This window comes from Gadus chalcogrammus, chromosome 19 (genome assembly GCF_026213295.1).
Source record: "Gadus chalcogrammus isolate NIFS_2021 chromosome 19, NIFS_Gcha_1.0, whole genome shotgun sequence".
NCBI classification, from domain to species: domain Eukaryota; kingdom Metazoa; phylum Chordata; class Actinopteri; order Gadiformes; family Gadidae; genus Gadus; species Gadus chalcogrammus.
The window spans coordinates 1,472,435-1,488,490 of record NC_079430.1 but is presented as its reverse complement, the minus strand read 5'-3'; the positions used below and the strand labels follow the sequence as shown (position 1 = coordinate 1,488,490).

General features: G+C 47.6%; 1 protein-coding gene across 1 annotated transcript in view; it reads left to right on the top strand.

The window, feature by feature from the left end:
* The window catches only part of LOC130372334 (chondroitin sulfate proteoglycan 4-like), a 164,285-nt gene that overhangs the window by 13,861 nt on the left and 134,368 nt on the right, over nucleotides 1–16,056 (top strand). The window contains exons 14-15 of the mRNA XM_056578302.1: nucleotides 7,321–7,497; nucleotides 8,057–8,255. Coding sequence (XP_056434277.1) covers nucleotides 7,321–7,497; nucleotides 8,057–8,255 — 376 coding nt within the window. The remainder of the gene's footprint in view (nucleotides 1–7,320; nucleotides 7,498–8,056; nucleotides 8,256–16,056) is intronic.

The following is a 16,056-nucleotide window of genomic DNA, read 5'->3' as shown; positions in this document are numbered from 1 at the left end:
CTGGGGTGTTTGGGATGTTACACAGTATGTTGTTATCAGTACAATTATGATCAAACCAGTTCAATTTCACAGTGCTGTGTCTTTATACATGTGTGTTGTTCTGTCCTGTACTTGTCTGAGTTCTTGTGAGACCAAGTCCACCAGACGGTCATGTCTGGCGATGTACAGTCCTTTGTAAAAGCTACAGCCGTTTAGGATATGAGCCATTGTCTCTTTATTGTCTGGGGTGGGATGTAGGATGCAGTGTGGGTTGTGTTGTGACGGATACCAGATTGCCAGGTTGTATTTTGTTGGCAATACCTGTAAGCGGGCCTTAATGCAAAAGACAAGGACGTCCTCTCCAATGGTCGTGTTTGAGAGGATAGAGTGGGACACAGAGTGGTTTGCAAAGGGTAGCAGTGCCAGTTTGCCCTGCAGGCTTAAGCTAGTCCAATGCTGTGCACTCTCTTCTACTTTCATTCTTAGCATTGTGGCTCTCGCTGTTTTGAGTGACAGCTCGTGTTGCCCATCTTCCTGTTCAAAGGTCGCGCATACATTGATGAGCGGGTCCGTGACAACAGAGTTCAGTGCAACAGGTGTACCATCGGGCCCCGCCCACTTCAGATTTATTCTTGAGCGGTGGCACAGGTCATTGTGATCCATCCAGTCTGACCGCACACCGAAGCCTGCAGTTCTGATGTCCAGTTTTCCATTATCTTTTATTTTGAATCCGAGGAATTGCCGCTCATTCTCCTTCGCAGGTGGGATTTTGCGTCGCTGAGTGATTCACGGGCCATTTCCCGGACTGTCACGTCGTCGGAGTTGAGCATCTTGAGGAGGTGGTTGGTTCTGATGGCGGTGTAGACCCACTCAATGTTTGGGACTCCGAGACCTCCATCTCCGCGGGCTTGGAAGATGATGTCACGGGTCGAGTGGGTGTTTAAGCCAAGCCATTTCCTCACCAGGCTCACCGTCTTGTTTGTCATCTCTGTGAGGATGTTCTGAGGTATATGGATGTTTGCAAACAGGTGTTGGATTTTTGAAAGAGCGACTTCTCTGATTGCCTGGAGTTTCATTAGAATCGGGAGGGGGGATGAATCGATGAGGTCGAGTCTGACAGTGTAGTCATTAGTCAGCTCTTTGACCTGTTCTTCCCAGTCGCCAGCGACATTGAATTTATGGCCTAGTTATGGGTATGTTTCATGCCTTGAGTAGACGTGGATTGGGTTCTGTATTATTGTGTAGGATGGGGGTCTGTCGGATTTGGCTTGATACCACCGATTTCCACCGCTCCTCCTCTCATAGAACGCAGCACATTTGGTGTGTTTTACCTCCAATCTTGACCACTGTATGAATTCCTCAGTGCGGTGGAGCATTGAGTGGATTACGCTCTCGTCCCGGGATGAGATCTCTACATCATCAGCATATCCCTGCACTGGATTTGGTGACCTGACTCCTTCAGGTGCGCACTGGCGCATCCACTTGATCCAGTGATTGATTGCTAGGATGAAATTCACCGCAGTCCAGGGGCATCCTGTTTTAATACCAATATCCAGCTGAATGTGCATAAATCATGACGCTGTGTGGCAATGACCCGAAGGCATCACGAAAGTCCAGGAAAACAGTGAATAACTTTGCGGAGTCGTGTTTAAAGTCATCAATAGCCGTTTTCAGGTAGAAGACGTGCTCATTCATGCCTTGGCGGCTAATGTAGGCTTTTTGATCAGGTTAAAGTATTCCGGTTTCAAGCCAATGCAGGATGCGGGCTAGCACACATTTCATGAAACACAGAAGTATACACACACACACACACATACACAAAGAGGTATATTCGCACACAGGTGCACACACCGACAGAGGTACGTACACAACCCCCCAATCAAACACACAGACTTTGTAAACCCCCCCTTGCGACACGGGCAATCACGCCCCTTAACTATATATGTATAGGTATCAGTGGAGGCTTTTCCATTGAGGAGAGGGAGGAAGATCCTCCTTAACATTGTTGAGAATAAAAAATGTAGATTGCCCAGACTACTGTAATGAATTAATGCCCTTAAATATGACTACTTTAATGCCTTTTAATCTATAATGTTTTTTTCCCTGGGTAAAGGGACATTAGCACCCCCTATCGCCTATTGACAATTACTTCAGGGAGGACGATCCTCCCTCAGCCTCCATTGACTCCCATTCATTTCCCGAAAGTACTGGCGGCCGGTGATTGAATAACATGGGTTTCAATGGGATAGAGGAGGAAAGTCCTCCTCCGAGTGGGTGTGACCTTAAAGGTCCCATGACATGAAAATCTCACTTTATGAGGTTAACATAAATATGAGTTCCCCTAGCCTGCCTATGGTCCCCCAGTGGCTAAAACTTGCGTTTGGTGTGAAACGAGCACTAGCTGTTCTGCTCGCCTTTGAAAAAACGGAGGCTCAAGTGTGCTGATTTGGAATGTCTGTGTTTAGGACGTCACAAAGCACCTAAGCTCCTCCCCTTACTCTGCCTGGCCCGCCCAGAGACGTTGGCCCGCCAATGAGACTCGACCGCGCGAGCGCCACATGTCGAGTCTCATTTCTGTAACGCAAGTGTTTCTTGTCGGTTCTTTGACGTGTCTTGTATTTCCACAACGAGACTGTTGTGGGGGTTATCTGAGCCATGGTTGAGAAGGAATTGGGGGAAAGGAACTTTGGCTTTGACTCGCTGAAGTACATGAACTGCGACATGCCGCCGGTTGCCGCGAGGCACCATCGCCCGGCAGCGGGCAGCCGGCAGCAGGCAGCGCGCGGTTCAGTCGACTTCAGGTTGATGTGAAAGTGGAAGAACCAGAGACGTCGCAGAACCCGACGAAGTCGTTTGTGATTCATAATATCGTCTGGAGGCGCACACAGCTTTTGGCCGTGATAATATGTATTATATGATATAGATATCTATGTATTATATGATAGAATTTAGATATAGAGCTCCAGGACTGTAACGCAGGGTGTTGTACACTTCCTTGTTATTTGGATAACCGTTCTGCTTTTGGTGTTATGGCGCATAACACGTCGGACTCTGGTCTCTGGTATTTCTACAACGAGACTCGTTTTGGGGGTTATCTCAGCCAAGGTTGAGAATGAATTGGGGGGAAGGAACTTTGGCTTTGACTCCCTCAAAAACATGAACCACGACATGGAGGAGAAAGGGATTGTTGGCGGCGAATGTCTCCCGCTTGAGGCGCTGCCCGGCAACAATCCCTTTCTCCTCCTTGTCGCGGTTCAGTGTACTTCACATTGATGTGGACGTTGAAGAACCAGGAACGTCTGAGAACCCAACGCTGTCGTTTGAGATTCATAATATCGGCTCACACAGCTTTTGGCCGTGATAATATAATATATGATATAGATATCTATGTATGCTATATGATAATATTTAGATATAGAGCTCCAGGACTCCCGTGTGTTCAAGAATATTTCAACCTGGTCTCACAGGAATCCGTGAAATGACTACGGTCGGACGCTTAACTCGAAATCCGTGGACACATCACGGAAACACGCCAATTTTCGTGATATGGCCACGGAATTTGCTCCAATGCAAGTTAATGACGCTGATGTTCCGTGGCTCACACACGGATCCCTGTTTCAACGAGCGAGTAGACCACGGGGGCTTAACTCAAAACCCGGGGTGGTCTCACTGAAACACTTAAATTGTCCTTGTTGTGTCCACGGAAGTTGCTCCAATGCAAGTAAATGACAATGATATTCCGTGGCACACACACAGATTCCCGTTTCAATCTGTGTGTGTGCTCCCGTTTCATTCTGTGTGTGTGCCACATTTGACCACAGCGGGGGCTTAACTCAAAATCCGCAGTGGTCTGACGGAATCACTTCAATTGTCCTTGATGTGGCCACGGAATTTGCTCCAATGCAAGTAAATGACACTGTTATTCCGTGGCTCACACACGGATATCGGCGTGTTTCCGTGATGTGGCCACGGATTTCGAGTTAAGCATCCGACCGTAGTCATTTCACGGATTCCTGTGAGACCATGTTGGAATATTTACAGAACACGGCTAATGGCTGTGTGCGCCTCGCCATTGCGATACATCCACTGTAAACAGAGCGCATGGTACCGTGGCTGCAAGCTGCTCAGGGCCACACCCCCCCCTCCTCCTTGACCCGCCTCGCTCCACCTCATTTGCATTATAGCTACAGACACCAAAACAGCGCATTTGGGGAAAGCTCAATGTGCGACTGGCTCGGAGTGGCTGTAACTCTGCACCACGGCTCAATTTCGGGAACGTCTTTGAATACTGTGTCAGTTGCCCACTAATACCTATATTAAAGAATACATAAAATAGCATGTCATGGGACCTTTAAGTGGTCTGATTCGCGCAAAAAAATCGATTTGCGCTGCACTATTAACCAATAAGCGGGATCCGTGGATGGTGAGCAGTGTTGCCAGATTGGTCAGATGTGAAAGATGGGAAATCTGCCCAATCTGGCAACGCTGACGATAACAAACCCGCTCTGTATTGCCGCTCAGTCCGCAAAGCAAGTGAAATCCTCTGAACGATAGCCAGATTCTAACATTTGCAAATAAAGCAGCGCACAATGGAAACATTAGAAACAGAGGGCATTGTTCATGTTTTATTACACAAAGCATTCCATTCATTGAGTTACAGTGCTAAGTTAGCGACCAAAGAAAAAGGTAGAATAATGGCAACGTCAGTGTTGTGAGTGCTACATGGTTTGCTAGGTATTCATGGCTTACTGGTATCATTACTAGCAATCGACTGTATTGCTGGCCCTGTTTGCTCTTGAATAATGGCAAATCTCCAACGTGGGCTGTTCATGGTTTCACTGATGTAAAAAATCTTGATAGGGCAACCAAACGCTCAAGATCACGTTGGTGCTGCTATCTGACTTTCCTTGCTAGGCACCATGCTTATAGATCAGGTTGTTTGAAATAATGTTCTTGTTCTTTTGCTAGCTTGTTACTCTGACCATTCTGTTTGGTATTGTGGAAAGGGTGAATGATTCAGAGCATGATGCATTTCAAATGGAATCACTTTTGATCTTGAGTCTTTACTTAAAACAATTGTAACTGAAAATAAACAAAGCTAAATAACAACCAATTAACTTCAGTCATTGAGGTCAAAAATGGGCCAGAGTAGGCCGGATTTGACTAATGGTCTTTGCATCCTTTCCTTCTGCCCTTACAGTCCATTTTGTTGCATATTCTTGAAGAAAGTTGTCCAATCCCGGGTTGCTTTTAACTGACTTTATTCGTTATAAAGTAGGCATGTTTCGGCATGGTAACTATGAAGCTTAAGGGAGGGAATTGTATCTGACTCATGTGAGAGGAAAATACCGTGATCTACTTCAAGCCCCCCGGGCTTAGGCCCGGGTGGCTCTCTGCCGTCTACCTATTGATCACTGGGCTCTGCACTTCAAATCACCCGCTAGTGGACGTCAAGTGGGCGTGGCCTAGTGGGCGTGGCCGGGGTGCCGTAATGGCTTCGGTTTCTTCACCTGTCTAAAGGTGTTGCTATCTGTGGCTGGAGCAGCCTCCAATAAGGTCTTGCTCCCCTTGTGGCTATGTGAGGGTAATACAGCTTCTTAAAATACTTAACAATTTCAAAGACATGCGGCCCACCGGCTTTCAAATTACAGTGATGCCACTGCGGCTTTGTATCAATTTTATTCACATAACTATCCCTCCCTACTATTTTGTAGCGGCCGGTGAATAACATGGGGTACAACGTCTATTCATGAATAGGCTGGAGCCCTGGCTGCGCTATGAACCAATAAGAAGGAGCCCTGGCTTTGGAGCTATAACCCCTCTGTAGGGGTTATCTTTTGGAGATAACCCCTACAGAGGTAGGGGTTATCCCCTCAAGTCTAGGCTATACCAACGAACCCGCTCAGTCGTATCCCTGTTTCCATCGAGCGGTGCGCTACTGTTCGTTGCGGTACAGTGCGGCTCAGTTCCTTTTCCGCCGAGCGGTGCGGTTCGTTGTGGCTCGGTTCGCTTATATTGGCGTTTCCACCGCCAAAGGTTGGGCAAGGTCCTGAAATAAACGCGCTGAGCCTGCATATTTTTCGACCCTCCTCCGTTGGGTTACCAAGCCGTCTGAGAGGGTGGCGAAAACTTGGAGCTACACACGCCGTTATTCTGAAATCACTTAAAAAAAATAAAAAAAAATATCCCGTTTGGTATGACCAGGTCACTGATATCTTTGCAACACAAACAGCGAGGACGTTTGACTTGATCTATAAATGAAGTCCCTCAATCTTAATTGGCTAAACACCATGACCAACATTCTGAAACGTCCATTAACATCCATTTGCCTCAAACAATGTTAGGCTTACAGCCTATGTAAATAGTTGTGAAATAATGTTCTTGTTGTTCTTTTAATTGTTGTTACTCTGACCGTTCTGTTTGATATTGTGGAAAGGATGTTAGTGAATGATTCAGTCATTGAGGGCAAAATGATAGGCCCAGATTTTTTTATTTAGTTTTACAAATCAAGAGTAGGCCTGATTTGACTGATTGGCTTTGCATCCTTTCCTTCTGCTCTTGTAGTCCAAAACATGCTGCCCACCGGCTTTCAGAATACAATGCTGCCACTGGTGGATTTGTATCAATTTTATTCACATAATTATCCCTCCCTGCTATCTTGTAGTTCACCAAACAAACACCCTTAAACAACTTGAGTCTCACATACTTATGCCACCATATGCCACTAACTAATGCAAGCAGGCCAATGGCAACCCAGTGTGCAGTCCTTCCTCCCTCACTTTCAAAACCACCATCCGCCACTGACATATAGGTATATATCTATATAGAGGTATATATCTGTATAGATAAATTGATGTACAGTAAATATCCATATAGATATACGTATTCTTATTATCTATATGTTCCAGTTGGAGTGGGATACTCTCCTAGACTGGGTAGCCACGCCCATTCTGCCAGCGATTTGAGTTTGCCCTGCAGAAGGGTCTGGAGAAGAGCGATACATTTCTTTCTGCTTCCGATATGTTTTTGCAGGAGCCATTCACCAAGCTGGCTTTTTCCCCAGGCACGCTATTGGCTGGTTTAACACAATGAAGACAGGGAAGCGTCGCCAGGCAGCCAATTGCGTACAGAGTCATTTGAACTAGGCCCATGATCACGCCTATTGTGCTGAAGAAAATGACGGCAGCTTCCCCTGACCAACGTGCAATCTACGATTGAGCTTGGTCTGGCAATAGCCAGGCTAATACTCTCTCTCTCTCTCTCTCCCTCTCTCTCTCTCTCTCTGTCTCGCTCTCTCTCTCTATATATATATATATATATATATTAATCGACATGTTCCAGTTGGAGCGAGAGTATATATTCTACATCCATGATGGCAGCGACACGTTGAGTGACAGCTTCACCATCAGAGCCAATCAGACGGAGAGCAGGAAGCACAGTGGGCGGGCCAACGTCTCCATCACTATCACACCCATCAACGACCAAACCCCCACCGTCACCGCTAACAAGATGCTCAAGGTCTCTCACACACACACACACACACACACACACACACACACACACACACACACACACACACACACACACACACACGGACAAGCATCACATACATACACACACACACACACACACACGGACAAGCATCACATACATACACAAACACACACACACACACACACACACACGGACAAGCATCACATACATACACAAACACACAGATGCAAGCACACACACACACACACACACACACACATAGACACGCACACACACACACACACAAACACACACATACACATAATGACCCACTCATATACACGTAAATATACACATAATTATTAAATATACATGAATACAAGCACAGAAACTTGAATCTAGCGATTCAGCACTAGAGGTCGCTCTTCTCCGTTTCGGATGAGCTCTTCTTCATCAAAGATTAGGAGGTGTGACATTCAGTCAAACCTCGTTATCAGAGACGGACTCTGTCCCCAAGCAGTTGGAAACTGTAATGGTAATTGTGTTTTTATGTGTGTTCTTTTGGTTCTCTCTTTCCTTCCTCCCCTCCCCCTCCCCCCACCAGGTGTGGGTGGGCTCCGTGACGGAGGTGACGGAGGAGGAGCTGAGTGCAGAGGACCAGGACACAGGCCCAGAGGGGCTGGAGTTCCAGGTCACGCCCCCCAGCAACGGACACCTGGCCCTGAGGACCGCCCCATCCAGGAGCATCCTCACCTTCACCCAAAGGGACATCCACAGCCGACAGCTGCTGTTCATACACAGAGGTGAGACAGGCTAACAACACCAGCCCCCGTCCCTCCACATAGAGGTGAGACGGGCTAACAACACCAGCCCAGGTCCATCCACATAGAGGTGAGACAGGCTAATAACACCACCCCAGGTCCATCCACATAGAGGTGAGACGGGCTAACAACACCAGCCCAGGTCCATCCACATAGAGGTGAGACGGGCTAACAACACCAGCCCAGGTCCATCCACATAGAGGTGAGACAGGCTAATAACACCACCCCAGGTCCATCCACATAGAGGTGAGACGGGCTAACAACACCAGCCCAGGTCCACCCATAGAGGTGAGACGGGCCCACTAACAACACCACCCCCAGCTCCATGTACCACTAACAACACCACCCCCAGCTCCATCCACATAGTGGTGAGAACTATGCACCCATCAACGTGGGCACCGCCCGCATTTCCCACGGCACCATGTATATAAGGCGGCGCATACTGTTGCTCATCCTCCCTTTTCTTTCAGCATTGTACTGATCAACAGCAGATAATGACTTCTAAGTTTCAAGAACCTTGTGGCAGCGGGGCGGGCGAGGCGACAGACCAACAGCCCTTTTCAGGGCCACTGGAGAGCGCTTCCTTAAGAGCTGGCCCTTTTCAGGGCCTCATTGTGCTTCCTGTCCCTCTTCACTGGCGCAGGGTGACGGGCACCTGGCGTGTTTCAGATGCTTCGGCGCTGAACATGCCGCGGTTGCCTTGGTTACCCCCCGCCTGCCGCGCGCTGCCTAAAGAGGGGCTCCTCTCCAGGCACCTCTTCTTCTCACCGTCGGTGGACCTCTCCGAGGCCATCGACATTTTTAAGGGTAAGTCCCGGACGTTGAAGACGACGACGACCATATCAAGGTGGACAACGACGCCTCCTTGGAAGACATCTTTGCAGACTCTGCGTCCGGGTTCTCCCACTCCAGGGCTTCCACCGCCACGGTCGTCCCCAGGGAGAAGCCACGCCATATGGCCGATCTATTCGGCGAAATCATGTGCATTTCGCCCCCATGTCGGATGACATGCAAGGCGAGTGCTTCGCACCCTGTCTTCCTCCTGTCGGGCTACCCAGTGTCCCCTGTTCACACCCGCATTTCTTCACCGCTGCGGGCGGGGACCCTTCTACATTGAAGTCCCCGGTGAAGGCCTTCTCAGACTTCACGGAAGTGGAGGGGTGGGCTGATACTCAGGCAAGGGGGATCCCTCGCCTGGAGCCTCCCCTGGAAGCGCTTCTCTGTCTGAGTGTTCTTCTGTGCCTCACAATCTGCGGTGGCGATCAACAACCTCGCCCTGCTCTCCTCTGCCCTGGTCTCCATGCCGGCTGGCAGGGAGGCTTACGGCCCAGAGGAAGCCGCAAGATGCCTGTCGGTCTCCCGCTTCTCCAGCGCCATCCTCCAGCTATGCCAGCCGATAGCCGTTTCGGCCGGCCGGCATCTGGCCTGGACGACCATGATCCAGAGGGCCATATGGCTCTCCCTCACTGCGGTGCCGGAACGAGAGCGGGCCAGCGTCGTCCAGGGCCCATTAGCTCTGGATGGACTATTTGGGCCCTGGTTCTCGGAGGTGCTCGCGCACCAGAAGTCTGTTCCGGAATCGTTCCCGGAACCGGGAACGATTCTCACAGGCTCCTCCCACCAATAGGCCGGAAAGAAGCAGGGTCGAGCCTGGTCCCAACGCTCCAGGAGGCCGCCTCCAACCCCGATGCTGCAGCCGCCGCAGCCGCCGCCGTCGCAGCAGGGGAGAGCCGCACAGCGGAGCCAGACTCACCACAAGCTTGCTCCCAGTTCTTCTTTCCAACCCTTCAATAAAGATAATAAAGACCGTTCGGCCGAACGGCAGTACATTAGATCAGATTAGATTCACTTTATTGTCATTGCACAGTAACGGGTTACAATGCAACGAAATGTAGGTGGGTCTAACCAGAGTGCAAACACTCTGCTCATCAGTTTGAGCAACATGTATAAATATATTACAATATAATATCTGTGCAGCAAATTAATTACAACGGTTACACAGTAAAGTGCAGGTAGTGCAGCAAAGTGTAAATTAGCAGTAGGGACTAGGCAGTATGAGATATGGATGGGTATTTTGTATGCAGTCTGACAGCTGAGGGGAAGAAGCTGTTTAAAGTCCTGTTAGTTGTGCCTGGGAGGCTGCGGTAGCGTGCCCCAGAGCGGGTGTCAAGTTGAAGGGTAAACAGTCCATGGTTGGGGTGAGAGGTGTCCTTTATGATGTTGCGTGCTTTTCGAAGGCACCTCTTCTCGTAGATTGAGGTTATGGCATGGAGAGTGGTCTTGGTGATGCGTTGGGCAATCTTCACCACCCTCTGCAGTGATTTTTGGTCCTTGATGGTGCACTTGCCATACCAGACTGTGATGCAGGTGGTGAGGATGCTCTCGATGGTACAGCGGTAAAAGTTCAGCAGCACTTGGGGGGGATAGATGGACTTTAGCCAATTTCCTGAGGAAGAACATGCGCTTGTGTGCCTTCTTGATCAGGGTTGTGATGTTGGGGGCAGCGTTTCCGCTAGAAGAAATTGGGGCCGGTCATGTGACCGGGAAGGTTTCATTTTACCTGTCAAATTGGAAAAAAATCGGTCGGATATTGTCCGTGTTTATTGCACTTAAAAAAATGTATAGGCAGGCTATATAAAGAAGAAGAAAAAGTGTGATCATATTTTGATTCGCCATGGTTGTTAATTACCGGTACTCCGCAAAGCTTGCCGCGGGCTTTCGCTAGCTTGCCGCGGGCTTTCGCTAGCTTGCCGCCGTTTAGTTCATAAACCTACGGTAGTCTATAGCGATCAATTTGAGCGAACGCACGAAATGTAACAACTTATTTATTTTATCACACAGGCTACGCTACAATCAAAACCCTCATTGTTTTACATGAATTGGTTAAACAAATGACCACTGTAGCATATTTAAACACAATTCAAATGAACACATTCAAAAGTATTTCTGCTTAATTTAAAAGGTTACAACAACCGTTCGGTGTCAACAGACCTGGAATATTGGGAAAGAAAACCCGTCCTTCTCAGGGGTTTTCCCCTGGGCAGAGTGACGTCCTAGGTATTGTTCTTCACGGAGGCCTCGTTGACGGGTTGGGGAGGAACGTGCCTCTCTCACTCAATTGGAGGCGAGTGGCTTACGCCCCCCACAGCACACATAATGTGTTGGAACTCGCCGCTGTGAGGAAAGAGCCCTGCATATCGCGGGCGCCCAGAACTTCGTGGCTGACCTCATGTCTCGAGGTTTGGGACGGCTCAGGTGGACCTGTGTGAAGTTGGCCCCCCGTCTCATTCAAAATATTAAAATAACACTGCTGTTCGTTTGTGCTAGGTTTGTGCTGGTTTGTGCCGTAAAAATTATCGTTTGTGCTGATAAGGATTTTGAGTAATTCAAAATTGCATTTTCTGGCATGTGACGTCACCCAGCCCCCGTTCACGCCCAAATCTCATCAAAATAGTCCCAATCGTTAGTGCTACGTTTGTGCTGGTTTGTGCCGTCAAAAGAAATTGTTTTGCTATTATGGTTTCTTAGTTGTTCCCGTTTGATTTTTCACACATGACGTCACTCAGCCCCCCGTCCTCCTTCAAATCGCGTCAAAATGGTCTCTATCGTTAGTGCTACGTTTGTGCTGGTTTGTGCAGTCAAAATAAATATTTGTGCAACTATAGTTTAAAAGGTATTCCAGTTTGATTTTTCTCAGGTGACGTCACTCAGCCCCCCCTCCAACTTCAAATCGCGTCAAAATTGTCTCTATGTTTAGTGCTACGTTAGTGCTGGTTTGTGCTGTTAAAAGAAATGTTTTTGATACTTTACTTTTTAAGTAATTAATACAACTTTATTTTCGCTTCTTGTTATGTAAACAGTCCACTTGTTATGCAACCATCACCCCTAGAACGCTCAAATCGTGTCAAAATGGTCATCGTTAGTGCTACGTTTGTGCTGGTTTGTGCAGTCAAAAGAAATGTTTGTGCCACTACAGTTTAAAAGATATTCCAGTTTGATTTTTCTCACGTGATGTAACTCAGCCCCCCTGTGCATCTTCAAATCGCGTCAAAATGGTCTCTATGTTTAGTGCTACGTTAGTGCTGGTTTGTGCTGTTAAAGAAATGTTTTTGATACTTTACTTTTTAAGTAATTAATACAACTTAATTTTGCCCTCTTGTTATGCAACACAGCCCACCGTCAACCTTCAAATCGCGGCAAATGGTCTCTATCGTTTGTGCCAGGTTTGAGCTGTCTTGTATTCTTGTTACTCGTTGCGTTCTCGTCATTTCAGGTTGTGTTCATTGTATTTCTCCGTGCTACGTATGTTCATTGTTTACTCGTGTTTCTGACCTCGGACTGAACCTGTGAGCCCTATTTGGATTATGTTTGCTTACCTGTGTACCGTATCCTGCCAGTAAACGTTTGTTCTTTATTCAACTACTGAGTTCTGAGTCGTGCATTTTGACGCGATTTGAACGTTCTAGGGGTGCTGGTTGCATAACAAGTGGTCTGTTTAAATAACAAGAAGGGAAAATAAAGTTTTATTAATTACTTAAAAAGTAAAGTATCAAAAAAAAATATTTTAACAGCACAAACCAGCACTAACGTAGCACTAAACATAGAGACAATTTTGACGCGATTTGAAGATGGAGGGGGGGCTGAGTGACGTCACGTGAGAAAAATCTAACTGGAATACCTTTTAAACTATAGTTGCACAAATATTTTTTTGACTGCACAAACCAGCACAAACGTAGCACTAACGATAGAGACCATTTTGACGCGATTTGAAGGAGGACGGGGGGCTGAGTGACGTCATGTGTGAAAAATCAAACGGGAACAACTAAGAAACCATAATAGCAAAACAATTTCTTTTGACGGCACAAACCAGCACAAACGTAGCACTAACGATTGGGACTATTTTGATGAGATTTGGGCGTGAACGGGGGGCTGGGTGACGTCACATGCCAGAAAATGCAATTTTGAATTACTCAAAATCCTTACCAGCACAAACGATAATTTTTCGGCACAAACCAGCACAAACCTAGCACAAACGAACAGCAGTGTCATTTTAATATTTTGAATGAGACGGGGGGCCAACTTCACACAGGTCTCAGGTGGACGTGTTTGCGTCCAGGGAGAACACACACTGCAGGTGGCGGTTCTCTCTCAACCCTCGGGATCTTCCGTTAGGGGTGGATGCATTGGCACACACACCTTGCTCAGCTCTGTGGTTTCCAGAACTAGCGGCGCCCTCACGGATGGTGCAGTGGCTGGTACCGTTCAGATCGGATGCGCTTTCACAGGCCCACGGGACAGTGCACCACCCGCCAGATGTTTCGGGACGGCTGTTGGTTTGTCTCCTTAGAGGTTGATCCTGCGGGGCAAAGGTTTGCCTGAAGAGGTTATCAACACTATCCAGAGTGCTCGTGCACCTTCTACTTCTTCCCTCTATGCGGCGAAGTGGGGCGCTTTCTCTAATTGGTGTGACAGGAACTAGGAATGCGCGATATAAACGATATACGATATAAACGATAAAAAATGGCCTACGAAAGAGATTTTAGTTATATTGCTCTATCGCGATAATGCATGTTTGACGCAATCTATCCATGACCTGCGTAATATAAAGAGCGGGTCATGGATAGAGCTACGAGCTGCAACCGCCTGCAACGCATCGTCCGCGACCCGCGAAATTTGAAAAAGAGCCACGAGCTGCAACCAGCTGCATTGCATCATCCGCGATCCGCGAAATTTAAAGAGCCACGAGCTGCAACCTGCTGCAACGCATCGTCCGCGACCCCAAAATTTAAAGAGCCAAGAGCTGCAACCGGCTTCAACGCATCATCGTCATCTAAGCAAATATGGCTGAAAGCGACACGGAGGAGCTGGTGATTGCGCTCATTTCATGTTTTTAAATTGTATGCGTTCACTTTGCACTTTTATGTTTTAATATGAAGTATCTGTGCACACACTTGGAAGATTTTTCTTTATTTAAAATAGCCATGCCTAATACTGGATGTATTTCCCTAATTCACAGTATCCGTTTCTTTATTAACAAGAGAATATACGTCATTACACAGAAGATTTTTTTCTTTGTTAAAGACTCTGCAGCTACAACATTATGTTGTATGATTACACTTTTGCACAATAAGTTCTCAAAACGACATACTAAGTTTCTTTCTTTTGTTTTATACATTTAGCAGTTTGGCTTTCCTTAGAGTCTATGTAACCTGTTCTGAAATGGTTATATTATGATTATATATCGTGATATATATCGTTATCGCAATAGGTTGCAATGTATATCGCAATATGGATTTTAGGCCATATCGCCCATCCCTAACAGGAACCACGCTGTCCCATCTCAATGCGAGGTGGGAAGCGTGCTTGCGTTTCTGTAGTAGGTCTACTTTTGGAAAAAGGTTTGGCCGTCTCCACTATAAGTCTATGCGGCAGCCGTTTCGGCTGGCCATGCAGGCTGTGATGGTAGACCGATCTTCAGCCATCCACTGATCAAGAGATTCTTGCGTGGGCTAGAAAGTGTTAGGTCTATTTCGCGCATGCTTACACCATGCTGGGATCGCCCCACCGTGATGCGCGGGTTGTCCAGGGACCCCTTCGAGCCTCTGTCTCAGGCCCCTTTGGATGCCCTGTCCTTTAAGACGGCGCTCTTATTGGCTTTGGTTTCTGCCAAGCGGACCACTGAGTTGACCGCTCTGTCTGTCAGCCCGAGCTGCTTGTTGCTTAACGAGGACAGCTCCTTTGCGCTGCTCAGACCTAATCCTGCGTTCCTCTCAAAGAACATTAACAGTTCTTTCCCGTTCAAGCAATATTGTGCTTAAGGCTTTTCACCCCCCGCCTTATTCTAGTGCATTGCATTTCCTGTGTCCGGTGCGGGTGCTGGCTATGTGAAACGCTCTGCCACGTTCCGCTCCACACAACAGTTGTTTGTGTTTTCGCTCTCTCTAAACAGTGGTTTTCTCGCTATATAGTGAGGGTGTTTGCTTAGCCTACTCTTGGCAGGGCTTAGCGCCACCGTTGGGTGTTAAAGCTCACTCGACACGGGGCGTGGCCTCTTCAACGGCTCTACTCAGAGGCGTTTCGGTGGAAGACATCTGCACGGTTGCGTCTTGGTCTTCCCCCGGCCCCTTTGTCCGTTTTTACATGTTAGACATGTCCAGGGCCACTCTGTGTTGGAGTCCGGGGCCCCTTCTACGCCTTAAGAATATAGGCATGTTCTTTTAAGCGGCATCGTTAATGGATTTGACTGCCAGTATTTCTCTCCCGCCGTTTTTCAAATGAAAAAAAGACTAGAGGGGTTCCTATTGGCTCGCGAGTTGACGATTTGGATTTGTCTGCCATTATAGCACTCCCGCCGTTTTTTTCAAATGAGAAACTAATGAGAGAATTTCCTGATTGGAGAGTTGGACTCCGTAGCTCCGCCCCCATTGGTAGCGGACCTAATGGAAACCGTATTACTCTGGTTTTTCTTTTCCTTTTCATGGATTCCATGAAGCACGGATTGAGCCGGATTTTTTACAGACTCACTTTTTCTCTTGATCATCGCCTTGCTTGATCTAGGAGGAATTCGTTTTTTATTAAGCTGTTGTGTTTTGCACATCCTCGGCTTTTTTGAGTCTGATGTGCCCTGGTGACTTACATTTTTTGACTGGGGTCCAGCAGGAGTTCGCCTTAGCCCATAAGGCGAAGCCTAGACGGCGTATGACATTATAAATCTAGTTCTATGATTGTAGGCGTAGCCGTCTAGTTGCCCACCTGTTGTACCCTCCAAATGCTGAAAGAATAG